Below are 26,860 nucleotides of genomic sequence, written 5' to 3'. Positions count from 1 at the left end.
TACGAAAGCAACAGCGATAAATAAATAACATCAATGTAACTGAAGATAATGCAGCACTTGATCCTTTTATTGATGTCACACAGATACATACAGGTCATTTCCTAAAAAAGGGAAATGTACTATTAACATTCTATTACATGTATGTGATTATTACAGATGTAATTCATATTTCAGAGTAGTAATTGTAAATTACTTCGTGTAATCAAGATGAGAGACCACGGCTATAAAAGCCAAGGTGGATTTGGGAAGCCTGTCGCAGCCATGTCCTGTCCGTTTACGCGAGCAACCCATTGCGGAAGGTGCAAGATTGATAAGGAGAGTCCTCAGAATTCAGCATATATTGCGGGACAGACAGGATCCTTTAGCTCAGCGCGACAGTGTGCTCATTGAGAGATATCGATTTTCCCGTGAGGATATTATTTACTTAACCAACTTGTTGACGAGGGGGTGCAGGACCACCACCTGTCTTTTTTTCCTCTGCCCTTTTCTTGGTTGCTGTTATGAACAAACAAACAGAGTATTCCAGGGTCTCTTTCCAAGAGACGAAAAGCAATATAAGTGATAAATATTACCATTCTGTAGAATATTCTTATATTTCACTTTTACTTGTTCCCATGTTCTAGTGGGTCCTGTTGTGGCTCTAATGTGAAAGAGGATATAATATAACAATATAATATAATGTAATATAATATTGGATAATATAGTGTAATATAATAAATCTACCCTACCGCCTACTGGTGTTGGCCAGAGGGGCCGATGGCGCGATATGGCAGCCTCGCTTCTGTCAGTCTGCACCAGGGCAGCTGTGGCTACAACCGTAGCTGCCTCCACCAGTGTGTGAATGTGAGAGTGAATGAATAGTGGCATTGTAAAGCGCTTTGGGTGCCTTGAAAAGCGCTATATCAATCCAATCCATTATTATTATTATTATTATTAAATTACTTACGAGTTTAATTTGTCAGCAACTTTCTGCCAGCCCTCTCTCCTTGCTTTTGCAGCCTTTGCAGTGTTCCCTTGCGTTCTGATTAAACTCTGAAATCCCTCACTCAGGAGTTCTTGCTCTGCTGACGAAAAATACCGAGCCGAGCGCACTCCTTCGACATTTTCGCCGACCAATCAGAGGGTTGCCGATCAATGTTTCTACTATCGATGCGTAGCCCCTTTTACGACACCCAGTGATGTCACATTACTGCATCCAGCTGTACTAATCGTCAACGGAAGGTGTGTTCGGAGAACCGGATTAGCGAGCTCACGGTTAGCGCGATGGTTTGATCTTGGATGTGTCATTTGATCTTGGATGTAGTGAGCGACGTACGAAGAACGGGCCCCAGGAGACAGCAGTCACCTCATTGTTTTGACACACAACACAAAACTATCCACAACACTACACACTAACTACACAAGGCGCGCAGCTGCTTAAAGCTGTAGCGCCATGATTATTTACGTAGACAGCTACTTCCGTGTGTTAAGCTGGACGCAGCTTCAACCGTCTGTTGAAAAATACTAACGTGACCGCAATGCATTTTCTTGTTAGTAACAGTAATGGCGTTGTAACGATAGGAATAGTAATTGGTTAGATTACTTGATACTGAAAAAAGTAACGCCGTCACTTGCAACGCCGTTATTCCCGTCACTGTGGATAATCAATCAGTGTATCTGTGCTAGACTAAGGATACTCAGTGCAAAATAACATTTAATCTTCACAATCTAACAAAAGTACATATTAATTCATTTCAGATTATAGAGTTATAGAGAGTCAGACTAATGTGTTGCTTTTAAAGGCTGCTCTTGAGAAGTGATTGTAATTATTAAAAATGTGTGTTAAAGAACAGTGAAGACAAAACTTCATTCAACAGCTGAAAGGAAAAAGCTCTCGAAGCTGTCAAATGTTTATGTTGTGCCAGTTGCACCAATCTGTGGTTTGCTGTTTATGAGTCGGATGACCGTCTGTTGGGGCAGCCCTTTGGATATCAGTGCATTTTTTATCTAAAGGGGGGAAAAAGAAGAGAGAGATATGATCGGGTGAAGGCCTCCAGCTCACACTGGAACGGTTCGCAGCCGAGTGTGAAGCAGCGGGAATGAGGATCAGCACCTCCAAATCTGAGGCCATGGTTCTCAGCCGGAAAAGGGTGGAGTGCCCACTCCGGGTCGGGGATGAGTTCCTGCCCCAAGTGGAGGAGTTCAAGTATCTCGGGGTCTTGTTCGCGAGTGATGGGAGAAGGGAGCCGGAGATCGACAGACGGATTGGGGCTGCAGCTGCAGTAATGCGGACGTTGCACCGGTCCGTCGTGGTGAAGAGGGAGCTGAGTGTAAAAGCGAAGCTCTCAATTTACCGGTCGATCTACGTCCCTACCCTCACCTATGGCCACGAGCTGTGGGTAGTGACCGAAAGAACGAGATCGCGGATACAAGCGGCAGAAATGAGCTTCCTCCGAAGGGTGGCTGGCCTCTCCCTTAGAGATAGGGTGAGAAGTTCGGCCATCCGGGAGGGGCTCAGAGTAGAGCAGCTGCTGCTCCACATCGAAAGGAGTCAGCTGAGGTGGTTCGGGCATCTGACAAGGATGCCCCCTGGGCGCCTCCTGGGTGAGGTGTTCCAGGCATGTCCCACTGGGAGGAGGCCCCGGGGCAGACCCAGGACACGCTGGAGAGATTATATCTCTCGGCTGGCCTGGGAACGCCTTGGTATTCCCCCGGACAAGCTGGAGGAGGTGGCTGGGGAGAGGGAGGTCTGGGCCTCTTTGCTTAGGCTGCTGCCCCCGCGACCCGACCCCGGACAAAGCGGATGACGACGGATGGATGGATGGAGATATGATCATTTTCCCTTTTTTTTAAGATGTGAGACTTCTTTAGAAAGAAGCAGCACAGGTTTTACAAAACTGTGCTCACAGGAAAAACATTTATGTTGAAGTATGTACTTGTGTGGTTGTGCATGTCTATCATGTGTGAACACTGTGAAGAAAATCAGGATGTTTATAGTATGGCCCCATACAGTCATTACTCAAAGTGGGATCATGTAGACACTGCTCAACCAGACAAATGCTGTGTCCAAAGAAAACTCTGATTCTTACAAATCGTGTTAGCAATCTTATATGCAATAGTTTCACAGCTGAGTTTGGTTGTGTATTTTTACTTGTGTCCTAGCTCTTTATGGAAATTATTACTGTCGTTGTCCTGAGTCTGGTGACTCAGTGTTCTGTGCTTCTTTATTATGATCTTGTTTATTCTGATTGTGTTTTCCATTAAGATTCGCCATTTGTTAAGTTCCTGTTCTGTCTGCCCTGGTCCCACTTTTTTGTGTTCCCTCTGTCTGTCCATGATGTTATTATGTCTGCTCATGAGACTGTGTATGTTAAGTTCTATGTCTCGTCTGGAGCTCTGTGTCTGTCGTGTACTTCCTGTTTTACTTTGTAGGTCAGTGCCTTATGTCAGTGCGTTCAGCTTTGTGCTCTCCCTGTCAGTGTAATCAGCGTCAGCCGTGTCTCCTCTTAGCTCGCTTCACCTTTTGTATTTAGTGTCTGCATCTTCCCCTGCTCGTTGTCCTGTCGTACCCTCACTTTCACTGTGTGTTCTGTTTCCCAGCCTGCCTGCTTGTTTAGTTTGTTCTGTAGTCTCAGTTTAGTTAATTTTTTGTTCAGTTGCTTTCCAGCAATAAAGCTGAGTATTTTGAGTTATGTAAGCCTCCGTAAGTCCAGCATTTTGGGTTCCAAAGGCACATAGTGGGTAAAGGTCTCTGGCATTAACATCAGCGATGTGCACATGGAGGTTCATGTCATGAAGTTGTCATGCAATGTTCCCTCTAAGCTGCGCGCGTGCGCAATTGCGCACTGCTGGCACGGTCTCTGCGCAGAAAATATCTGTATTGCGCACAAAAAAAAAAAAAAAATCAAACCTAAATTGAAATTAAAGTAAATATGTTAACAATCCTGTTTTGCAGTGTTAGTCAGTGACTGGCTGCTCCAGTATGGGATTAGAAGAATGCCACCTTATCCCATAGTCCAGCCACTGAAGCGATTCACATTCGTATATACGCAGCTAATCAACGTCGTCGACAGGCTGTGACAGCGTCCTTATGTGCTGACACCAGTGTTTTAGCTAGCAAAGCGGCGTGGCTGATGTGGAGTGAAGCCACGTTAATGACAACGTGTACAACCATTGGAGATGTGAGCAGGACAGACGGAACAATTGAAGGAAAAAGTGTTGACTTTATACCAGTTTTTAAATTGTGTTGATCGGCCACGTAAAACCAGAGTTATGATAAAAATATGCGATGTTTGGATTTCTTCCTGAATACTATCGTTGTTTATATTTACTGCGGGAAGAAACGTTAAAAACTGCGTTTTATAAGGAAAAAGGCTCGAAAGCCTGTGAGCAAAAACAAAACCAAAACTTCTGCAGTCACTTAGATGAGTGAACAGGACAGGGAGGAACGCTTTGTGCAAGGAGTGAAGGAGTGCCATCTCTGAATCCAGGAAGGGGCCTAAGGGTACATCTTAAATGCTGTATAATGCTCCAACTCTCTGTGAATGGTACTCATGGCCATTGAATCAGTGGTTGTTGATCAGGGGTCACAGCAATTATTTATCCTGTGGCATATTATTGATCAAGAAACTGACCTCACACCACACTGTCAATTCATTGGGCTGGTTTCAGTCAATGGTGTGTTTATAAGATTGGGGAAACTGCAGTCAGCTGAGGCTGAAGGAGTCACTTGGATGAGTGACTTCACGTAAGCATTTACTTACCTGTGTAAGGAATGTATCTCTATCAATTTTAGACAAGTCCACCAAAGAGGTCATCTTCAATTTGAGAACTGTAACATCTAGAAACACAAAGACACTTTAGAATCCATTAGAAATCACTGAACTCTATTCAGTGCTGAGCTACAATTACAGCAAGTAGTTGCATTCATCAAAGTTTCCAAGTGACATCAACTCTGTTGATAATCTTTTAATTCAGACCAAATAAATTTTTTTCTGTTTTGTGTTTTGGTACAAGCCCTGTGTTTATCCACGAAGGCTTAGTTTGCTTTACTTAATAATGTACTTACTTCCTGCTGGCATTTTGATTGTGATTGTATATTTCTTACTTTGCTGATCTTGAGATTAGTCAGTACACACTCAGAAATTAAAGTACAGAAATGTACCTATAGGGGTACAATGGCTTGTCACTGGGGTGGTACCCTCTAAGGTACCGTTCTGTACCCTAAACTGTGGGTACTGATTTGTACCCTTGTAATTTGTACCTTTTACACGTCAAACCTGTACTTTAAAGGGCAAAGTTGTACCCTTAGTATAAAGTACAAAAAAGAACCCTTAAAAGGAGTACAAAAATGTCTTTCTAAAGGTTCAGTATCTACACACAGATTTCCTATATTTTTCCTCTCAGGATTTGAAAAATTGAAGATACAAAGTCAAAAATACTTGTCACATTTATTACCTTCTTAAATACATTGCTTAACTGTTACATACAAACTGTTATCAACAGAGTATGTGTCATAAGCTGCAACATCAATTTCCTGTCCAGGTTTTAGCAACGTCCATTCACTATCAACTCTAACACTGTATGAATGAAAATGGTTGTCATATAACAGAGGAATGAGAATTTTTCCACAAAAGACCCACATTGTGTCAATATTAAATATGTACTTAATTTGCCAGAACAGAGGAATCTTCTCTGAATGCAGTACATCAATGACAAACACATCTCTTACACAGTATTTGACACTGTTCACAATTACTTCTGACACACGCTGGAAAGCTTTCTTAGCACTATCAACTTCAGAAAAGCCACAATAGACTGTCAGTGCTTGTTGCAGTTCCAGTGGTAATGACAAAAATGGTGTAGTCACACTTTTTCCAAAAACATTTTCAAATTCACCAAGTAAACTTTTGTTAGAAAACTCCCAGCACTGTCTGAACTGATGTCTGTTGCTCAAAGTTGTAGCAATGTTCATAAAATTTCTACAATTGCGGGACAACGTTTTGAAATACTGGTGCTTACTTTCAAATCTCATACACCATAACAAACGTAGAGGGCCGAACATTTCAATCAGTCTTGCATAGTGGATTAAATAATGACACTTTGGTGTAATTACATCCCCAAATACACTTTTCAGTTTTGTGAGAAACTCATGGACAAGCAACTTCAACAATAAAATATTCTCTTTTCGCACTTTTTTAGCCATTATAATCTCTGTTATTTCACGACATAGAAGAAAAACATGCCAATATTTACAATTAGGTGGCACACGGTCTGCCATCAGAAATGGCAGCAATCTGAACAGGCACCACTTTTGAGATGCTGATCCAACAATACCAACACTCTGAAGTCTCTCTGATAACTGTACTGGTTTGTTTGTTTTGTCATTCTGACCGATGGGCATTTTTTGCAATTCTTCATTGATCTCTCTAATTGTAATATGCTTCTCAGTGTGGGCTTTACAAATCACTAGTTTCATAACTAGAGGAACTACACCTTCCAGCAGATCATGCATTACATCAGGTGGTAAAGCTTGCGTAACACTGAAATAACTCAGTCTGTCAAAAGGACATGAACTATTTACACCATATATTGTTTTATCATCCGGAAATTCTTGGATTCGTGCAAGATGATACTGGTGAACCTCTGATGTTCTTAAAACAAAGCTTTCTTCCTCAAAGGATTGTTTCATATCTTCATAAGAAGCCATGCAATACCGACAAATTCTACCAGTGTTAAATGACATAGAAAAACCACCAATCATGTGAGCTGATAAATTATCACAAGATAAAGTTGCAAGAGCAGCATGAATAGTGTGTTCAGTTTTATCAATGGTAAAAGTAAAGCCATCAGTGGAAAGTTTTTCCAAATCATCAAGCAAAGATTTAAGGATAACATGCCAACACCGCTTAACGAAAGAATAGCGTACCAATAACGCTAGATGAATGTGCCTCTGCTGAGAAGTGTACCTTTTGTCCAAATTGCCTACAGTGTAATAAAATGCACTAAGTTTGTGTTTGGATCGTTTAGATCCTAGAGGATTAAGTACTTCAAATTCATCCTCATAAAAATGGAGTCGCAGTGCATTTGGGTTATCCTTGAAGAATTGATGATGTCTGAAGATTTCTCCATCAGAGTAATCTGTTAGAAATTCATCAGTTTCCAAATTGCCACTTGAAAAAATGTGATCTTGTATGTCTTCATGAGAAAGATAATTTTTTAGCACCTTATCAACAGGCACATATGAATACGAGCCAACTGTATGACCCACAGAGTCTCTTAATTTGCAATGAACAGGCTCTGTCATGTTGAGCTTTGATTTGCAATGTTCTTTGACCAAATAAGGAGATCGAATAGCTGTTGAAGCCTTCTCAAAAAATTCATTTGAATGCAGGACATTTTTAAGCTCTGGACACAAAGACACATCAAGACCCATTTTCTCTAAATGATATGCTATAAAAGCATCGTAGTTCTCCTTGAAAAAACACATCAGAAAATTTACATCTTCCACAATTTCTTCCTGAACAGAGACTGGTAAAGAATTTTTCTCTCTGCACTTAAGAATGAACTTGAAAAGATTGTCTCTGAAATTTATCAAAAATTCATCCCAGGATGGAGGGGTTTCAATATTTTCAGTCATGTCATTTGCAAATTCATTTGGGTGTGGACTGACTACCTCCTGCTCATTTTCATCTAAGTCTTTATGGGGACACAACACCTGTTCTCTGTGTTTCCTATACACATGTCGTCTGAAAGATTCATATTTTTTGAAGGAAGAACAGCAGTCACTGAGTCCACAGGTTATATCAAAATTGGCATCATGGGAATGAATAAGTCCTATGTGCTGAATAAGCTTTGTCAAACTAAAGGTTCTTCTGCCACATTTGGAGCACTGATATGGCTGAGGCATGGTGGTCAATACAGAAGATTTATTTGTCTGGTGACTGTGATTGGTAGAGGCCGGTCCTCACCCTCATCTATTTTCACAATGTACTTTTGGAGAAAAATCAGGGTGTTCTTCAGATGTTTTGGATAAGCAAGGTTGAAGACAAAATACAAGCAGAAAGAAGAGATGATTCCTTCAAAAATACACGAGCTTCTGCACACTTCACTGCCATCCAACTTCACAATGTTTGGAGCGCTTCTGGAGAACACTGGTTTCCAGTCTTCATGAAGTAGCTGCACAGTTGGATAGGGGGTTTTCGGATGAACCTTTGAAGTCAAAAGAGAAGGTAGAGGAAAGCAATATCTTAGTCTCTTAACAAAAGATACATTTGTTTTCCTTTTATATAGACTAAATATTTTAATACACACACCTCTCCAAGTATGACAAAGAGATCCAGTTTCTCCTTGAAGACGTATGGCAGGAATAAAAGTGCAGCCCTTGTGTCAAGATCTGCCAAAAAAAACCAAAAACAACACAAGATCACCCATGCATTTTATCTGGCATTTCCAGTTACCTATAAAAATTATATAAAATGGAAGCCTTGAAAGCAAATACCTGGTAGGTCATCAGTGAGAGCCTCCTCTCTTGCATCAAGGTAGAGCTGGTAGAGTGGGGTTTTCCCTCGTGTAACGTCAATCACCTTTGCTGCAACACATGAGAGCCCTTCACGAAATCGCTGGCTTACATTACCCGTTGTTGGTTGGATCCACCCGAGTTCGTTGCACAGCTACAAGTAAAAAATTAATTTTCAGTACAAAATAACAGTGTATGAAAATGAAATAATCTAAAGTTGATATTAATTATGTATGGTGCTGCATAATTATTTTTTTATAGAATTTAACAACAATACTGTAAGAAGTTACATGAACATACAAAAAAAGGAAAGAGGGACAGATGAAGAAAACAAGGTCAAGGGCAAATAAAATTTACTACTATAAACATGTTAAATGTGACAGCTATTTCCAAGTTCAGTTCAGCTTTCTGACTTACACCAGTAGGCATCCCTAAGAAGGGGTACTTCTTCAACACATCCTCCACAGGCATACCATCTGCAATTTCTTTTTGCCGCCAAGCAAACGTTTGCTGCATACGGTTATGAACCACCATGGTATCTGGTTGCATCTTCTGATATTGGCACTGTAAGACCTTTAAGTGGGCGTCGATGGATAATAAATCCTCTCCTTGGACGCATGGTCCCTTGAAAGAAAGCAAGAGTGAGAAGAGAAAGTCAAAACAGATTAGAAACCCAACATAAGACTAAATATACAATTAGAGCTGACACGATCTGTGCATCACAAAGAACTCGTATCGTTTAAAGTTAACCGATACCATGAACCAATATTTAAAATATGGAAACTCTGAAATAATTTCACATAAAATCTTAATTGTTAACTTGAAATTTTAGTTTTGGAGTCATATTTAAAATGTTGGGTTTTTTTTAATCTAGTTCACCCTCTTTTAGCGCCTTCTAATTAATAATATTTTGTGAGGTAGAAGTATTAGCACTGGTACTTTGTATTAGCAAGTGCTCTAATCCAAGTATTGGTATAGTTTTGGTTTGAAAAAAGGGGTACAGTTGCATCCCTAATCCTTAGTTTTAGATGTAATAACAGAGGCAAGAACATTTTATAGCTCAAGATGTCCCTCACACCAACCTGACAAACATTTCTCTGACTTGTTCGTTGACATTTATTAGGCTGCCCTCTCCTCGTAGAACCAAACTTCTCCTTACAACGCCTCACTGCCTCACTGTCGACTAGTGGTGCCCGCTCTGATTTGAATTTACGTCTCAAAGACATATGCCATGTGTGCTTGTTGAACAGAAACATAAGTTACTGTAAAAACAATCTACACAAAATACACCCAACAAAGAATCAGTAAACATACTTCATACAAACCTACTGAGAGGCTACAGATTGTCTTACTAACAAAACAAAATTGAAAAAAGCTTCACTTTTACTTTGTAATCTTGAAGGAACCTTATGCAAATTTTAAATTTAACTTACATAACCATTTCCCTCACGATCCTTGAGGAAAGGATACTTCATTACCAGCGTCTTCACAGCTTGCACATATTCAGAATTTGTAGGATACCTGTAATATCAGAAGAAACATAAGTGTTAGAGCAACTGCTGACAAACAAACTTTATCAAGTGTCAGTTATTGTTTCTTAGTAATGTAGCGTTTATTTTCAATATGACAGATTCAGCTTTTTCTAAAGCAACAAGCTAACATTACCCTGATTAACTTACATAGTATACTGTGCCACAGCTTCATATAGAACTCTGATTATTGTGTGTCTGTCCCTTGGATTTTTATGGCACGGTTCTTTGTTGTCCAGTTTTAGTTGCAGATTTTTGGGAAATCTTGGAATTTCAAAAGAGGCTGGCAGTCTCAAAGTATTTTCATTGCTGTGAAAACAGTTAAATGTTTGTTTTTATTGCATGAATTGAAGTATAAAACACTACAGTAACAATACATATGGTAGGAAAAATGATCATATTAACTAAATCCTAAAAGTGCATAATGGCCAACATGTATGTTTCAGACATACTAACTTCATTATAAATAAGAAAATACCTTATTGAAGTTGACGAAGTAGATGGTTGCCAGTCTTCTGGAGAGACAGTCTGTAGAGTCAGCGTCACTGAAGATTCCTTCATCCTTGACACAAATTGGTTGAATTTAACCTGCTTTTTGAAGGATCCTTGGAAAAGGTATGCAACCATAGTCTCAGTAAGACCGCAGTCAACTGTGTCACCATCAACCTCATTGTCTGCAAGATAAATGGTAGTACAAACTCTAAATTCCATGTAAGAATATTTAACACCACATTTTTACATGGGTAAAAACCGTATATCACACACATTAAAACCTTTTGTACAACTTCTTTCAGTTCAAAGAAATATTCATTAAAAAAATCAGTAAATTAAATAAAATAAACCAAATTTTTAGAGTGAATCCTCTTGATATGCAAAGTTTTCATTTTTAAATTTAGATGTTTGTTTGGGACTACTGGACACAGGAGAGCAGAGTCTGAGCATGCTTTTGTGCCCTTTCAAGTTTGGAAGAAAAAAAAAAAAGACTAGAATGCTGTAATTTGTTAATATTCACTACTAAGGTGACTCCTTTCTCCAGATTTCCGACAGTTTCTGCCGTCTGTTCTTTCAGACCGATTACTTATAGCGATAACACCCGCAGGACCGTATTACAAGCTCAGATTACATGCTGAAAAAGTTCCCACATTGCTGAAAACGGGACTATCAAACCCCAGCTGCGACACCCTTGTTATATTTTAAACAAGTGCGGCGTCAAGATATTTCCTTTAAACGCCGCCCATGTGTGTTAATGGCCTTGGAGTGGATGTAAAAACGTGATTTTATTAAACCATTAATACACTAACGGTAAACTGCATTCAGCTACCAGGGAATCAAATTTCGCGCCGTTCCGCTGCGCAGGGGTTACCGAACCCATAGACTGTGGCCGAACCACATATATAAGTTCAAACTTATACAAATACTATGTGTACACATTTTTCATTTTTCAGAACTGTGACCTCAACTTTACACATGAAACGTTTGTAAAAACGTTTGTAAAAAGACATAATTTGAGCTAAGAGAGTGCCGAAACTAGCTAAATTGCTAATATACGTTAAGCTAGGCTAAACCAATAATTAGTAATTACGCTACATTTTTCTTTAAATAAAACTTACCTCTGAAACGCTGAGCTTCAGCTTCGGTGACATCTAAGCCCCACTCTTGTATTTTTGTTAAGAGTTCCTCGGTTGAAAGTGAACAGAGCACACCAGGACTTGCAAGTTCGTAATCCATCTCCGTCCGTTGATAAAACAAAATGGCACCTGCTGCATTTAAAGAAAGTTCTAGAATCCACCAGCTATTCGTTGAGTTTCTTCTTCTACTTTTTGTTTGATGTTGTGAGGATGGGCTCAACTCGCACTCCGAGGGTGCTTTTTTGCAATTCATCCAAATACTTATACTTAAAAAAAAAAACGCTCTCTTAAAAAAATGTTTAAATGCATTTTTACTTTTTTTTCTTTCAAATAAATTCGTTGTTCTTAAAGCAGCTTAAAAATAAGGGGGGTTCAGGGAATACAAAAACAACAACAGCAATGAAAATAATAAAAAATAAAATAAAAACACTAAAATATATGCTTAAATCAATACAGTTGCAAATAAATTACTGTCAAAAAGAATTAAAAAAAAACCTCTAATCAAAAAGAGCTTAATCAACCTGTACTTTATCTTTTGAAAGAATGGGTACAAATAAGTACTTTTCACAATTAAGGAACATGTATGTACCTTTCAGACGCTAAAAAAGGTACAGATAGTTCCCCCGAGGTCCAATATTTGTCCTTAGACTGTATTAATGTCATTTTTGTACCTTGGGGCACAGTAATGTACTCCTTCCGTACCCCTATTTCTGACTGTGTAGATCACACTGTTGAGGCTATGTCCACACGTACCCAGGTATTTTTGAAACCTGAGATTTTTCTATGCGTTTGCACCTTTTGTCCACACGTAAACAGCGTTTTCAGTCACTGAAAACGGGGATTTTTAAAAACACCTGCCAGGGTGGCTTTTTTCGAAAACTCAGTTTTTGCATTTACCTGTGGACGAGGAAAACGGAGAAAACACAGCATCAAAGGTGTGCGCCTTTTTGACGTCACACTGTGCTCCACGTTATTGTTTCTGTGAAATAAATTTCTACAGTGGCGGACTTAGACAAAATACTGTTACTGTTAATTGTACTCTCTGCAGTGTTTAAATGCTTACATATACACACACAGTTACTGTCCCTCCACACATAGGACTCGGTTCTGCTTCTATGCCCCATCTTTGTCATCTTTGTTTACTATTTCCCACCGAGGCTGATAGATTTGTATTGTTGATTGTCATTTATGCTTAGAAATATTTAACCATATATGCTTAGAGGTGTATAATCGATTGTGTAGTGATAGGATGTTTGATCCTTAATAGTCTGCAAAGGCTTTGTGTGCATTCCAGAGTGTTCTGGCATTCACACCTACATCCTGGGAGCATGGGAGAGGTCGTACCTTCTCTTATTGTTTTATGGTAGGATAAACGTATCTATATCTCTTTTAGTCTAAGTGCCTTTTGTTTAGATGAACTGCTGGACTTTCAGACCAGCAGAGTTAGGGAAGTCATTTATGGGGTCACACTCTGACCCCACACACACACACACACACACACACACACACACACACACACACACATACTTACACAACGCACAGGCAAGGTACTCTTTGTTTGTATGTAGACGTCATATGTTAATGAACCTATGTATATTCATGTAACCTCAATAAAAGAGCAGTGTTACAGGGGAGCGGACGAGAGCAACTGGGGTCAAGCGAAGGAACGGCGTTTGTCTGGTTCTCTCCCGTGCACGAGAAACATAAAGAACTTTGCCTACTTCGTGTCTTGCTTGCTGTGTAATTATATTGTCTTCAATGTTCCAGCGAATAGGTTCAAGCTACAAACCTGTCAGAGGCTTCTAGACTTCTGATTGGCCAATATTTCTACACGGTTAGAAATCTGCTCCTTTGGCATGTTCCTAGCAGTGTTTTCCTTCATTTTTGCATTTAGGTGTGAACGGGATTATTTTTTAAAACGAAAACGGAAAATCTCTGTTTTCCAAAATACCCGTGTACGTGTGGACGTAGCCTGATTGTAGATAAAACCCCTGTGTTTTGTGACCTGGTGAAAATCACCTGTAATTAGTGCATGCCTTTATTTTGGACTTTTGATTTTGTATGCAGTTAGTCAATTCACTCAGCATACTTTAAAACCAAGTATTTTGCAACTTGTGAATTGAGAGTATTATGTAGTGTAAAATAAAGTGATATAAAACTGATATGATCACATTTGGGGCGTTCGTGGCTCAAGAGTTGGCAGTTCATTACAACAACTAAAAATATTTATAGTTTTCTTGAGAATAAAATGAAATGTGTCAAAAAAATTATTTAACTTTAGAACAGATCTATAATCACAAAGAAAACTAAACCAGAAAACCTAAAGATAAAACTAAGGCTAAACCTTGTTAAATGTAATACAGACCCCCAAAACTCAGAACACTATATGTACAGAAAAAGGCAAAAATGTAAATACAAAAACTCCAAACTCAGGCAAAAAACTCAGGGTCAATGACAGCTTTTGTCATTTCTGTGTTTTGTATCTTTGTGGGAGATATTACATCTTAAAAAATGTTGTTTGAAAAGCCCTAAAATTCATAAACATGGTCAATAACTTGTATTCCATTGTATAATATTTTTTATTTATTTTCAGTCAAAGGTTACACAGTTTTAAACATTTAGTTACTTTGCATGGGTACATTTCTATTCTAAATGCTCTGTCCACAAATGGCCTTTGGTAAGAATTGCTTCACAAAGTCCAGGAACAGAGATGAACAAAGATAAGACCTGTCCACCTGCAAACTTTAGCTTCACCAATCAGAAAAAACAGAGGCATAAAACAGCTCATCAGACACTCTTTGATCTAAGCTTAGGATAAATAAGGATTATTTCCAACTAGCAGTCATGCAAAGCTATTATAGTCCAGCAGTCAGAGTATAGAGATGGAAATTAGTTGAATTAGATCATCTGAGGAACATCAGCCAATAACGTTCAGACTAAACCGACCCACAGTCTTCCTTCTCACAGTAACCGGCTGTCTCCTCCTCTCTGTGGAAAATCTTCCCATCAGGCTGCACCTTCCACCTCAGCTTCACCTCTTCTCTGATCCCTTGCTCCAGCAGCTTCTCCCTCACCTGAAACACAGTTTTCACACATTAAAAGAAGCTCCTCATTAATCAGCCGTTGTTTCTGTAGTGAGCAGAAAACGTTGTTCGTGCTGTTTCTGGGGGAAATGTACTAAATGAACTGGCTGGTGATGAAACTGAAGTTTGTTATTAGGCCTCATTGCCTGTCATTGGGTCACTTCGTCTCCTCACAGTAATCAGAAATTAAATGACTTCTTCAAGTTAAGAATGAAAAAAGGTTAAATAACAAAAATCGATGGGATTCCATTAAATGAGCCCCGTATGTCTGCAGCTGTGTGCTGTCACGTGTCCCTGAACCTGGACTGCACAGACTCACTGCTCTCTACAAGGAACAGTCATAGCAGTCTGTTCCTTGTATCGGGGCCTGTGTGTCCTCTGACCTGCTGCAGGATGGATTCTTGCACTGTGGGGTCGTTCAGGTCTGCAGATCCTGCCCTCAGCTGAACCTTCACTGACCTCAAGGCTCGGGAAGATTTGACATCTGCAGAGAAAGAAAAGGCCGAATTTCAATTAAAAAAAAAAAGAAAAAAAAAAAAGAGTTGGCAGTTCGTCTTGTAATCAGACGGTTGCCGGTTCGAGCCCTGGCTTGGACAGTCTCGGTTGTTGTGTCCTTGGGCAAGACACTTAACCTACCGCCTACTGGTGTTGGCCAGAGGGGCTGATGGTGCGATATGGCAGCCTCGCCTCTGTCAGTCTGCCCCAGGGCAGCTGTGGCTACAACTGTAGCTTGCCTCCACCAGTGTGTGAGTGAATGAATAGTGGAATTGTAAAGCGCTTTGAGGGTCTCGAAAAGCGCTCTATAAATGCAGTCCATTATTATTATGAAATTTTACTGTTTTGATGTGACCAGCAATTAATAGACATGAACTAAAGTGAGAGTAATATATCCTGCACTAAGACAAAGTAGCTAAGTAAACATCACCTCATTTCATTCATACTCACATGATGGTTTACTGGGTGTAGTTGATGTAGGTGTAGTAATTGGAGTACTCGTGGTAGTTGTTGTAGTTGTAGTAGTTGTAGTAGTAGTTGGAGTAGTTGGAGTAGTTGTAGTACTAGTAGTAGTTGGAGTAGTTGTAGTACTGGTAGTAGTTGTTGTAGTTGTAGTACTGGTAGTAGTTGTTGTAGTTGGAGTAGTAGTAGTACTGGTAGTAGTTGTTGTAGTTGGAGTAGTTGTAGTACTGGTAGTAGTTGGAGTAGTTGTAGTACTAGTAGTAGTTGGAGTAGTTGTAGTACTGGTAGTAGTTGGAGTAGTTGGAGTACTAGTAGTAGTTGGAGTAGTTGTAGTACTGGTAGTAGTTGTTGTAGTTGGAGTAGTTGTAGTACTGGTAGTAGTTGGAGTAGTTGTAGTACTAGTAGTAGTTGGAGTAGTTGTAGTACTGGTAGTAGTTGGAGTAGTTGGAGTACTAGTAGTAGTTGGAGTAGTTGTAGTACTGGTAGTAGTTGTTGTAGTTGTAGTACTGGTAGTAGTTGTTGTAGTTGGAGTAGTAGTAGTACTAGTAGTAGTTGGAGTAGTTGTAGTACTGGTAGTAGTTGTTGTAGTTGGAGTAGTTGTAGTACTGGTAGTAGTTGGAGTAGTTGTAGTACTAGTAGTAGTTGGAGTAGTTGTAGTACTAGTAGTAGTTGGAGTAGTTGTAGTACTGGTAGTAGTTGTTGTAGTTGGAGTAGTTGGAGTACTAGTAGTAGTTGTAGTAGTTGGAGTAGTGGTAGTAGTTGGAGTAGTGGTTGTAGTTGGAGTAGTTGTAGTACTGGTAGTAGTTGTTGTAGTTGGAGTAGTTGTAGTACTGGTAATAGTTGTAGTAGTTGTAGTAGTTGGAGTAGTGGTAGTAGTTGGAGTAGTTGTAGTACTGGTAGTAGTTGTTGCAGGTACAGTAGTTGTAGTACTGGTAGTAGTTGTTGTAGTTGGAGTAGTTGTAGTACTGGTAGTAGTTGTTGCAGGTACAGTAGTTGGAGTACTGGTGGTAGTTGTTGCAGGTACAGTAGTTGGAGTACTGGTGGTAGTTGTTGCAGGTACAGTAGTTGGAGTACTGGTGGTAGTTGTTGCAGGTACAGTAGTTGGAGTACTGGTGGTAGTTGTTGTGGTTATTATTGGTCCTATGAACAGTCAGAATTAGAGGTTATAGCTCAGTTACACTGATCCAGTAAATTAGATTTAAATGTGGCTGAAATGGTGAAGGACTCTACTCACCGTTTGCAACAGTCACAGTGACACATCGAAGCTCTGAGTGATACTTGGTCCCACTGCAGAAATAAGTGCAAGTTTCTTTTTCAAATATACCTGTTCAACACTCCTTAAGGGATTCTGATGATGATGGTTAGATCACAAGACAAAATTCACACAGACACACTGCACTCAAAAAGAAAAGTTAACAATAAATGGAAATCTGATGGTTTGGTAAAAACTGCTCTTGAGAAGTGAATGTAATTATTTCAGTAAAAATGGTTGTGTAAAAGATCAGCGAAGCCAAAATGTTTTCAAGGTAAATGTGATAAATTTGATCAAAACACAACAAATATGACAAAAAAAAAAGACTTAAAGCCTTTTTATAAAATAACGTGATTGAGCGATGCCAAGGCAAATCATGATAAAGTTTAATGTTTCATTATATAACCCTTCAATCACATGACAACTTCAAGTTACTTAACCAAGGACACTTTGTATTTTAATCGAGCATGTTTTCAAAACATGGAAGGTTCCTGGTTTATATGTTGCCTTCTGACAACAACTGTAATCTCAAAAAATAAAAAATATTATAACTTTCTACAGAGTATGAAACATGAGACTGACCTGAAAACTGCCTGGACAACAAAACAGATGGGGAGGGTTTGTCCATCTTCACTTTCAGATGGTGTCCATCTCAGGATGAACTGTCCAGGTCCTGATGTACTACTGATTAAATTGTACGGCCCGCTGTAGAGCAGCTCAGAGATCCTTCAACAAACACAAAAATCCAAAATTTGTAAATTTTCTTTTCCCAAAATCTCCACGTCTGCAAAAGGAGCATGTTTCTTTTGTTTCTTTTATCTAGTCATGTTTTTTTCTCAAACCAACCAACGATGGAAATGTTTCTTGTTGGTAACTTTCAATGTTTATTATTGTTGTTTTACCTAATCTTTAAGTATTTATGTCCTTAAATCTGTATGGTTTTGGCTGTGTTTCACTTACTGTGTCGTCTAAATTGACACCTGACTGTAATCTTGTACATCAGCACTGGAGTTTTTTATTACTAAAGATCTGGTCAGATATGTAACTTAATAACCTGAAACATATTTTAGATTTGCACATCACTCATTTCTATTAGATTCATGACTTGTAGGACTATATTTTATATCTACCTAGAGGCTGCCCTGAAATAAATATTTTACCGTTTCAGGCAAAGTCTTTTTTTTTTTTTTCGTTTTTACTTACGTGGAGTTAAGTGCCTCTGCATTGATGTTAATTTCCAGAGTCTGACTGACTTTGTTGTAGAGCTGAGCTCCGTTGGCTGGTGTTGGAGGAAAAAACTTGGGCAGAAAGAGTCCTTCTGTGCAGGATGGCACTGCACGATCAACTGGAAGAATACAGAGAAGTTAAGGTGATTCTCACAGGATGCAAAGATGATCCAAGGTAAATTTTGTCATAGTCATGAGTCTGATGACTTTGTGTTTTGTTTATTTATAATATTTTATGTTCTTGTTTATTCTGTTTGTGTCTTTCATTAAGATTTGCCATTTGTTTGGTTTCTGTTCTGTGCCTGCCCTGGTGCCACTTCTCTGTGTTCGTACGACACTGTGTGTTCTGTTAGCCAACTTGCCTGCCTGTTAGTTTTGCTTTCCGAGATTAGTTAGTTTTCTGTTCTGTCTGCAATCTTACAATAATGCCGCATGTTTTGAGTTCACTTTGCCTCCTCGAGTTCAGCTCTCAGGTCCACTATTCCTGCTTATCTTCAACAGCCATGACAAATATCTGCTGGACAGATTAATATTTGTTGGTCCAGAGAATCAGTCTTGATTACACTGGTGGTCAAACATCTCTGTACATCAGGCCGAGCACTAAGTTCATCGTCAGCAGCTCTTTAGTGCTTTCATTGTAAGATAATGAAACGTATATTGGTACCTTTCAAAGCAAACTGAATCGGTATTTTGCTGATGGCATTGTTGGTAGTTATTGTTGTTTGTGTCCCGCTGGTTTGAGTTAGAGTGATGGTCTGTCTGGGGAAGTCCTCCATCACCAGCTGTACTACATACGAACCTTCATTACTGCTGCTGGTGGGGCTGAATGACAGAGTACAAGACGACTGCAAGAGGACGAAAATGGGCTTGAAGTTAAAATAACCAAAATGTTTTCTGTTATGCAATTCAATTCAAGGATATAAAAAAATGTAGTTGTTGTTTGTTTTGGATAAACTTTCACTTCTACAAAATTTAGATCAATTGTAATTCAATTAAAACATTCCCATCACATTATTGCATGACTGTCTGTGCCAGCTTTTAGTCTTTGCCTGTCTCATCTGACATGAGAGTAACAATCATTGCTCACCGATGAGAGGCTGAGGACAGACGGTGGAGTGCAGGGGTTACACTCTGAGAGTGCAGAGTTTCCATATCTGCATTTAACTTCGTCTCCATCAGGGTCAAACATCAACAGGCTGAAATCTCTCTGACAGTTTGAAGGAACTCTGAGAGAGAAACAAAGATTGTAGCTCTATTTGCTGTATTCATTTCGATGTAAAGAACATTTGATAAATACTTTGTTAAATACATTTTAATATGAAAGGGATGAATGTAAAATATGAACTATAAAAGAAAACTAGGCAAACATAGACACACATTAAGTGGGCTTACCTCACAGCTGGTAGGATGGTGGTCTGAGGTGATGTGTTGGCTTTGCCGGTGTCGGACCGGTTCCTCAGTTCCACCCGAGTCACAGCTCTCCATGATATGATGTTATTGATGTTTGATATCCAGTTACCACTATTCAACCTTGATAGAAAATTCAGTTCAGTTCAAACTCTGAAGACAACATGTTTTAGTAAATTATTAGTTATGAGTCACCAAAAAGATTATGATTAGTGAAGTTGCTGATGTTTTGGGGAATTTTTTTTGTCACACTTAAATTACTTTTCCTGTTGTTGTACACTCACCAAAGCTCGAACAGAGCGTTGCTGGAAACCCGTCGAGTCATGATTCCCTCTCTCTGACACCAGTCTCCGCTGCTCTCCTGTTTTACCACATGTAGTGTGTAGGTTCCAGTCCCACAATCACCACTGAGGCAACTCCATATGTTATCAGATGTGCAGTCGTGGAAGTTCAACTTATACCGAAGAGTCACCTTTAAATTTACAGCCACAAAGTGTTCACTTAGGTCTTGTAAGATTTTTAAAAGTAAGTACATTATTTTAAGAAAGAAAATGTACTCACTGTGACAGATCCATCTGCAAAAGTGTCCTTTGGGTAGTAGGTCATGACTGTGCCTAAAAAATGTGAAGCCTGAGTGCCGCAAACCATCAGCAGCACCAAAGATGTCTCAGAGAGCAACATGATGAATGTGTGTCTCTCTCTACAAAGGCAGAAATCACTGTCAACATGAACACCTGTACTTCCAAAGACAGCCTCACTTTCACTCTCTGTCCTTTTGTCTGATGTTTTTCCCACATGGAAGTTGATTCAGTTTGTAAACCAGAAAATTACCTGGAATGAGGAAACGCCTATTAGAACAGAGGTTCCCAAAGTGTGGGGCCCGCCCCCTAAGGGGGGCCCAGAGCCATTACAGGGGAGGCGCGTTACGAAAAAAAAAAGAACTCTTGGACACTGTTAGCATAATGGACAGGTTTGTGACGGGACTGCTACACAAACACAAAGCAGGAGATGAAGCATCGCCAAATATGTTTCCAAACCAATTTCCTTCCAAGCCAAAGACTAGAAAATCAGACTAGAAATCAGGGATTTCTGTGCACAACAGATCACAGAGGGTTGAACCTCCATGCTTCATTAATCAAGTCAAGTCAAGTCAAGTCAACTTTATTTGTCAATTCTGCCACATGTACAGGACATACACAGAATAGAAATTGCGTTACTCTCAAACCCTAGTGATTAGAAAAATGCAAATAAAATAATTAAAAAGTAAAAATTTAAATAAATACAATACAATTTTACGTATAACAAAAAAAAGCTATGCAATATACAATATACAATATTCAAGTAAGAAGGCATAGTGGTGCAAAATAGGCAAATAGTGCAAATGGGGATTTAGTAGTGTACGGTAAGAGATAGTGTAACAACAAAGTCTTATGAGGTCCAATGCTTAAGCAGTCCAATGCTCCACAAAGTGACTGGAGCAGGCCAGTGAGTGCGTCAGAGAGTGAGTGTGTGTGTGTGTGTGTGTGACAGAGTTCAGTGAGACCGTGGTGGAGAAGAGGGGGGCAGAATCGGGAGGGAGTTTAGCTTCCTGACAGCCTGATGGATGAAGCTGTCCTTCAGTCTGCTGGTCCTGGCCTGGAGACTCCGCAGTCTCCTCCCTGACGGCAGCAGCTTGAAGAAGCTTTGCATTGGGTGCGTGGGATCAGCCGCTATGCAAAGGGCTTTTTTAGTGAGACGGGTGCTGTAAATGTCCTGGAGGGAGGGGAGAGAGACACCAATGATCCTCTCTGCAGCTCTCACTATGCGTTGGAGGGTTCTATGGCAGGACGCATTGCAGGCTCCAAACCACACAGTGATGCAGCTCGACAGGATGCTCTCGATGGTGCCTCTGTAGAAAGTGTACATGATGGGGGCTGGTGCTCCTGCTCTTCTCAGTTTGCGGAGAAAGAAGAGACGCTGCTGTGATTTCTTGGCCAGTGCTGTGGTGTTGTACGTCCAGGAGAGATCCTCTGTGATGTGCACACCCAAGAACTTGGTGCTGTATGTATGTTGTTTACATTTGGATGCATGTGGGAATATATGCATTCTAATATGCTTTCCTTAAGAGGTGAAACGTGCCAAACCGCAATGGATATTTCCCATTCTGCAAACTGCTGCTAAATGGTTTAAGCTTGTTTGTCCTGGTGCTGGTATTTGGGTAACCTGTATGAATTCCAGGCATTGTAATATAAACAGCACATTCAAAATACTGAAATTTTCTGTTGTGTCTTGCAGGAAAGTTGGAAACATTAGGACCTTTTCAACAAAGTAATTTGCATTCATTGGTTAACTTTGCAAGATATTTCTGTTTACTCTGTGATGACCTTAAACATCTCCCAAGTAAATCATCTCTCAGGACACTGTGAAGCCAGCAACAGTCATAGAAACATTTATTTAGTATATTACATTAACTGATCTAATAAATCAGAATCTTTAGAAAATCACATTAAAGTCTTACGCTAGCATTATACTCAATGTTTGCTGTACATTTCATTTCTAAATAAAGGATTATCAGTGTGTCGTACTCACAGTTTCCTGAGCTGTTCAGAGAGTTGTTATCAGATCTGGATTACAGTGAAGAGCTCAGTTGACTGTGAATCAAACAGAGAGCTGTTGTTTTTACACTTTATGGCTACAAACTAATGTGTATGCAAAATGTATAGCCAATGGAAAAATCTTCCTCCTCAAACAGGCAAAACAAGGAAATAACCCTACTTTTGCCTGGATGATCTCAGCTGGTGACAGCTGTAACCAAATGAGCCATTTGCCTGGAATTAGATAAACAGAAAGCTGATCGCCTTCTCCTTTCACTTGCTTCCAATCAAAAGCCAGTATTCCTGACTTGCATGTGATGTTGCAGAGGTGCATCAACCACGATGGCCTCACAATATTTTGTGGGTCTCTAGGTCTCTAGGAGAATCTCCTCGGGGACAGCTGCCAGGGAGTTTTTAACTACCTTTGGAGAGAGGAAATAATCAGATTAAAGAGGTGTGAAAGCAAAAAGTTAAGAGGAAAAAAAGCCTTTTTTAACTGTTTCACTCATGCTCACAGGGCCTGTTCAGTTCACTAAATCTAAATCTTAAAGCTTACAGCTCCTTCCGGGGGGGTTGGGAAAGGATGCTGCTTCGCTCTTTGGCTGTAAATCCCTGTTCTCTTTCATGGCAGAATTATCTACATATCCATATATATTACAGGTGTATTTCAGAGAAGTCCTGGTGAGTTCATGGAACCAGATTTTAGCTTGGCAAATCTTCAGGTGACTCAGAATGCAGAAGCATTTTCCTACCCACGCTGTATATGTTGGGGATGGACTGCTGCTAAACTGCACTAAACTAGGATATTGTCAGGAGGTGAAAGTGGTTTAATAATAAAGTAATAAAAATAAAAAATAAAGTAATTAATTTAAAATAATGGAAGATAGTTTTTAGAGAATTTTAGGTTCTCCAGAATTGCAGGGGAAAGCCCTATAATCTACTTTAAAAGTCTGTAGCTCTGTCCACCGTTTTGTGATATGAAAATTCATCAATACATCTTCCAGCAGTAATGTCATTGAGGCTTGAGATCCTGGTGGAAGTGACATCAACATTGTGGTCCGGTCCTCTGGGATATTATGCATAAAGTTTACCATTTTAAAAAAGGCTTGCTTTCATATCTTTTTTGAAACCTTACATACGGTAAACTTATGGGTCAATTGGCTTTATTGTATTTAGCTTTTAAACTTTTTAAAATGTATTTCTTCTAATGAAAACATAATTAGTGAGGTAATTTCCTGTCACATATCGAGGCCCACCTATGTGTCTGCACTTATTTGCTCTGAAATGTGAGTTATAAGTATTCAAATTTTCTTTTAGATTTCCGGTTTCCACTTTAGTGAAATGTCAGGAAAGCAATTCTCACTCAGCAGCACAGTTAGCTAACAATTAACGAGCTAATACTTAACAAACTAACTAAACCACTTCACCAAGTTAGCTGATTGAGTTCATTACAGTAGCTGCAAAAGAATTTTTCTCCATCCATTCATCCATTTTCTTCCGCTTATCCGGGGCCGGGTCGCGGGGGCAGCAGCATCTCTTCAGCGTGTCCTGGGTCTGCCCCAGGGCCTCCTCCCGGTGGGACATGCCCGGAAAACCTTAACCAGGACCACATCATCTGCGAAAAGCAGAGATGAGATCCTGAGAAGTGGAAGCCTTCCGCCACTTGGCTACGCCTAGAAATTCTGTCCATAAATGTTATGAACAGAATCGGTGACAAAGGGCAGCCCTGGCGGAGACCATCTCCCACCAGGAACGAGTCCGACTTATTGCCGGCTATACGGACAAAGCTCTCGCAATGGTCATATAAGGACTGAATGGCCCATAGCAATGGGCCAGACACCCCATACTGCCGGAGCACCCCTCACAGGACCCCTCGAGGGACACGGTCGAATGGCAAACTCCCATGCGCCATCGAGTATCCTGGAGAGGGTAAAGAGCTGGTCCAGTGTTCCAAAGCCAGGAGGAAACCCCCCCCCCCCGACTCCGTGAATCGCTACCTTATCGTGGGGGAGGGGTTTGTGTGTCCCAGGGGCTATTCCCAGATAGCAAGGAAACATTGAAACAATGTTGAGTCAATATCAGGCTGTGTCATTGAATCAACGTTGAAGTGTGACGTTGACCTAACGTCACTCTTGCACCCTTTTTTAACGTTGAAACAACGTCAGGTTTTGATGTTGAATCAATGTTGAAACCTGACGTTGATTCAATGTTATATTTTCTAATACTGCTGACATTGAAACAATGTCAGATTCTGATATTGAAACACTGTTGAGCTATGGTGTTGATTTTCCACCTCTTTCGCATATTTGCTTTTTATTAAAACAACAGTTAAATCATGACTGGAAATCTACCTTTCTTTATAGGTATTTTAACCAATACTAAACTACTGCATGTTTCCATCAATACTTCAACCACCTAAACACATAATTGTACTTATTCCTTAAATTGGACACCCTTTATAAAAAAAAACAAATGTCTCACAATGTATCATGTCAATATTATTATCCTAAAATAAGAAAGCATTGCATGTGATGTAAGAGAGAAAAAAAATAAACAAAAAAAGGTCAATAGGCATGTTTCATTTGCTAAATACTTTATTAAAAGACAGTTTCCTATTTACGTTTATATGATTCACAGAAGTTTGTAATTTTTTGCATGATGTGCGTCCTGCACCACCCAAACGATCTGGGGCGTATCGGAGCCATTTCTGCACTGCTTGTGCAAAGACAAACTCGGACATAGAGTTTGCCCCTAACTGCTGCGTCAGGCTCCAATCAAGGCAAAGCGTCTCACCTATAGACACATTTTAAGAGATGGAATTAGCGTGTCTCATGTCTTAAATGTGTATGCAAGTGCTTGTGTGTTTAACCAACAGGCCGTTGTTATGTATTTAAATCACATCTGACAGCTATTACACTTTATAGTTACAAAGTGTACATAACCTTTATATACTTACCATTGCCTTATTTGCCTCTTGTGATTGAAGAGCTGGCTCTGCATTGTTTAGCTCCTCAATGTTGTGCAAGGGCAAATCCAGAGCCAGTACCCCAGCATCTACCGATTCATTGCAGCCGGTATTGCGGATGGCTCTGACCTCCTCACGGAGTTCGTTAACAGCTCTCGTCAGGTCTGACAGAAAAAGATAATTTTTTTTTTAAGTATTTAAGAATACAGACAACTTGTCAAACGTTTCCTTGTGTCACACACAGATATGTACAAAGACACTAGACAGTATTTTATTACCTGGTATTTTCACTCGAGGGGCCTGGGGAAACCATTTTTTTTGTGGGCTGCTCATCCTCTGAGTCACTATATGTGTACAGGGGATTTGGTCTAAAGAAAAAAAGTTGAAAACGGTCATAAGTAATTACAAATGTGCTTTTGGAATATTTTTTCCTAAAGTTACAGTTTGATTTATAACAACACACACAGGAAACGGAGATGTGCAAGAAGGTACAGTATACAAGGAATTTTTGAAGTGCACAAGTGTACACGGCTTTGCATTTATAAAAAGTTTACAAGCTTCCACTTTTTGGACTATATTATGTGGTGATATTGCAGTATGCAAGCACCACAGATATGTATAAAAGACAAGCTCATAAATTCTTAGCAATCAAAGATATGTTTGTGAAATAAAAAAAGTTTTACTTGTGCTTTCTTTTATGACTGGTCTGAGTTTCAGCTTCGGACTGAAGGTCAGACGTATCACAATGTTCACTTAGATATTTCTGAAGACTGCGTTCTGCTTCGTGAAATGTGTCTGGAAGTACAAACACAATGTATGGCCAGACATAAATTAGGACACGAAAAACTTGTTATTGTTACATTTATACAACACCAATCCAGATGATACCCACCATGGCTTATTAGAAGTCGGACTGGTGCATAGGTGAGCCATGTTGCACCAGGATGAACTCTCCTCTTTACTGCGTCGTGGATCCTGAATGTGTCTCACGGAGGATATGGAGGCCATGACAATTTCTCCCCATTTATCCATGATCTAGGGACTATTTCTGTACCACCAGTGCTAAACTGCACAATGCACCAGTCTTTCATTTTTATCTTTTTTTTAATTTGGAGTCCTTTTTTGTCCTGTCTAGGATAAACAGGAAACAGATAATTACAATATATTTCATAGTCACTACAAAACTTGATCTATTGATTGAACTAAATAATAAATAACCCGTATATGTAAGCATTTAAACACTGAAGATAATAAAATTAACAGTATTTTGTCTAAGTCTGCCATTGTAGGAATTCATGGCACCGAGACAAAAACTTGGCGCACAGTGTGGCGTCAAAATAGGCGCACACCTTTGACGCTGCGTTTTCTCCGTCTTCCTCGTCCACACGTAAATGCTAAACGCAGTTTACGTGTGGACAAAAGGTGCAAACGCAAGTTAGGTGAGCGTGCAGCGTAAAGTTAGGTGAGCGTGCAGCGTAAAGTTTGAATTGAGTGCGAATCGAAGCGGGTGCTCACCAATCATTAAAAGTAACAAAGTCATTGAACACATTTATACAGTTACCTTTACGTTTATCAATCATATATCACAGATTTACAATTTTTTGTAGTACTATGCTAAAAAGCAACTACAGAGCGAACGTCTGGGTCAAGCGCCGAGGCGACGGCAAGAACAAAGGAACCCTCGAAGCGTTAAAGCTAGCTTTATAAGGGAATATAACGGAAAAGTATGAAACGAAAATGTTT

At 39.7% G+C, this 26,860-nt stretch overlaps 3 protein-coding genes and 1 long non-coding RNA gene across 4 annotated transcripts; all 4 read right to left on the bottom strand.

The window, feature by feature from the left end:
* Window positions 1–1,926: 1,926 nt before the first annotated feature.
* On the bottom strand, window positions 1,927–15,805 carry LOC309703814. Its single transcript, XR_014276042.1, has 3 exons — window positions 15,683–15,805; window positions 4,743–4,819; window positions 1,927–1,986 (listed from the first exon to the last, which is right to left on the bottom strand). It is a non-coding gene; the product is annotated as an uncharacterized lncRNA (long non-coding RNA).
* On the bottom strand, window positions 6,887–11,882 carry LOC309703798 (sterile alpha motif domain-containing protein 3-like). The gene is made up of 9 exons (XM_082528705.1): window positions 11,637–11,882; window positions 10,505–10,700; window positions 10,177–10,335; window positions 9,931–10,018; window positions 9,580–9,735; window positions 8,915–9,121; window positions 8,480–8,651; window positions 8,295–8,374; window positions 6,887–8,190 (listed from the first exon to the last, which is right to left on the bottom strand). Exons 1-9 carry the CDS (start codon window positions 11,752–11,754, stop codon window positions 7,894–7,896), a joined length of 1,473 nt encoding a protein of 490 aa, XP_082384831.1. The 5' UTR covers window positions 11,755–11,882; the 3' UTR covers window positions 6,887–7,893.
* Window positions 15,806–16,381: 576 nt separating the features above from the next.
* On the bottom strand, window positions 16,382–17,626 carry LOC309701753 (uncharacterized protein). Its single transcript, XM_082525970.1, has 3 exons — window positions 17,529–17,626; window positions 16,929–16,981; window positions 16,382–16,834 (listed from the first exon to the last, which is right to left on the bottom strand). Exons 2-3 carry the CDS (start codon window positions 16,952–16,954, stop codon window positions 16,417–16,419), a joined length of 444 nt encoding a protein of 147 aa, XP_082382096.1. The 5' UTR covers window positions 16,955–16,981; window positions 17,529–17,626; the 3' UTR covers window positions 16,382–16,416.
* A 519-nt stretch (window positions 17,627–18,145) lies between these two features.
* LOC309703105 (uncharacterized protein) lies at window positions 18,146–20,404 on the bottom strand (the record flags this gene model as incomplete). Its single annotated transcript, XM_082527816.1, has 6 exons — window positions 20,141–20,404; window positions 19,864–20,051; window positions 19,565–19,702; window positions 19,260–19,398; window positions 18,837–19,017; window positions 18,146–18,291 (listed from the first exon to the last, which is right to left on the bottom strand). Exons 1-6 carry the CDS (start codon window positions 20,258–20,260, stop codon window positions 18,146–18,148), a joined length of 912 nt encoding a protein of 303 aa, XP_082383942.1. The 5' UTR covers window positions 20,261–20,404.
* Window positions 20,405–26,860: the final 6,456 nt, after the last annotated feature.

Source organism: Aulonocara stuartgranti, assembly GCF_965226115.1.
Source record: "Aulonocara stuartgranti genome assembly, chromosome: 3".
In the NCBI taxonomy this organism is placed as follows: Eukaryota; Metazoa; Chordata; class Actinopteri; order Cichliformes; family Cichlidae; genus Aulonocara; species Aulonocara stuartgranti.
Note: the sequence above shows the minus strand (reverse complement) of the source record. Positions and strands in the feature narration are given on the sequence as shown.

Bases quoted from the DNA above. Each gene is read 5' to 3' on its own strand.
- LOC309703798 (XM_082528705.1), bottom strand. From the start codon at position 11,754: ATGGATTACGAACTTGCAAGTCCTGGTGTGCTCTGTTCACTTTCAACC. The intron at 10,019-10,176 runs GTAAGTTAATCA...CTGATATTACAG, and splicing joins GCTGTGGCACAGTATACTAT to GTATCCTACAAATTCTGAAT. The intron at 9,736-9,930 runs GTAAGTTAAATT...CTGTTCAACAAG, and splicing joins ATCGTGAGGGAAATGGTTAT to CACACATGGCATATGTCTTT.
- LOC309701753 (XM_082525970.1), bottom strand. From the start codon at position 16,954: ATGTGTCACTGTGACTGTTGCAAACG. The intron at 16,835-16,928 runs GTGAGTAGAGTC...GACTGTTCATAG, and splicing joins CACTGTGACTGTTGCAAACG to GACCAATAATAACCACAACA.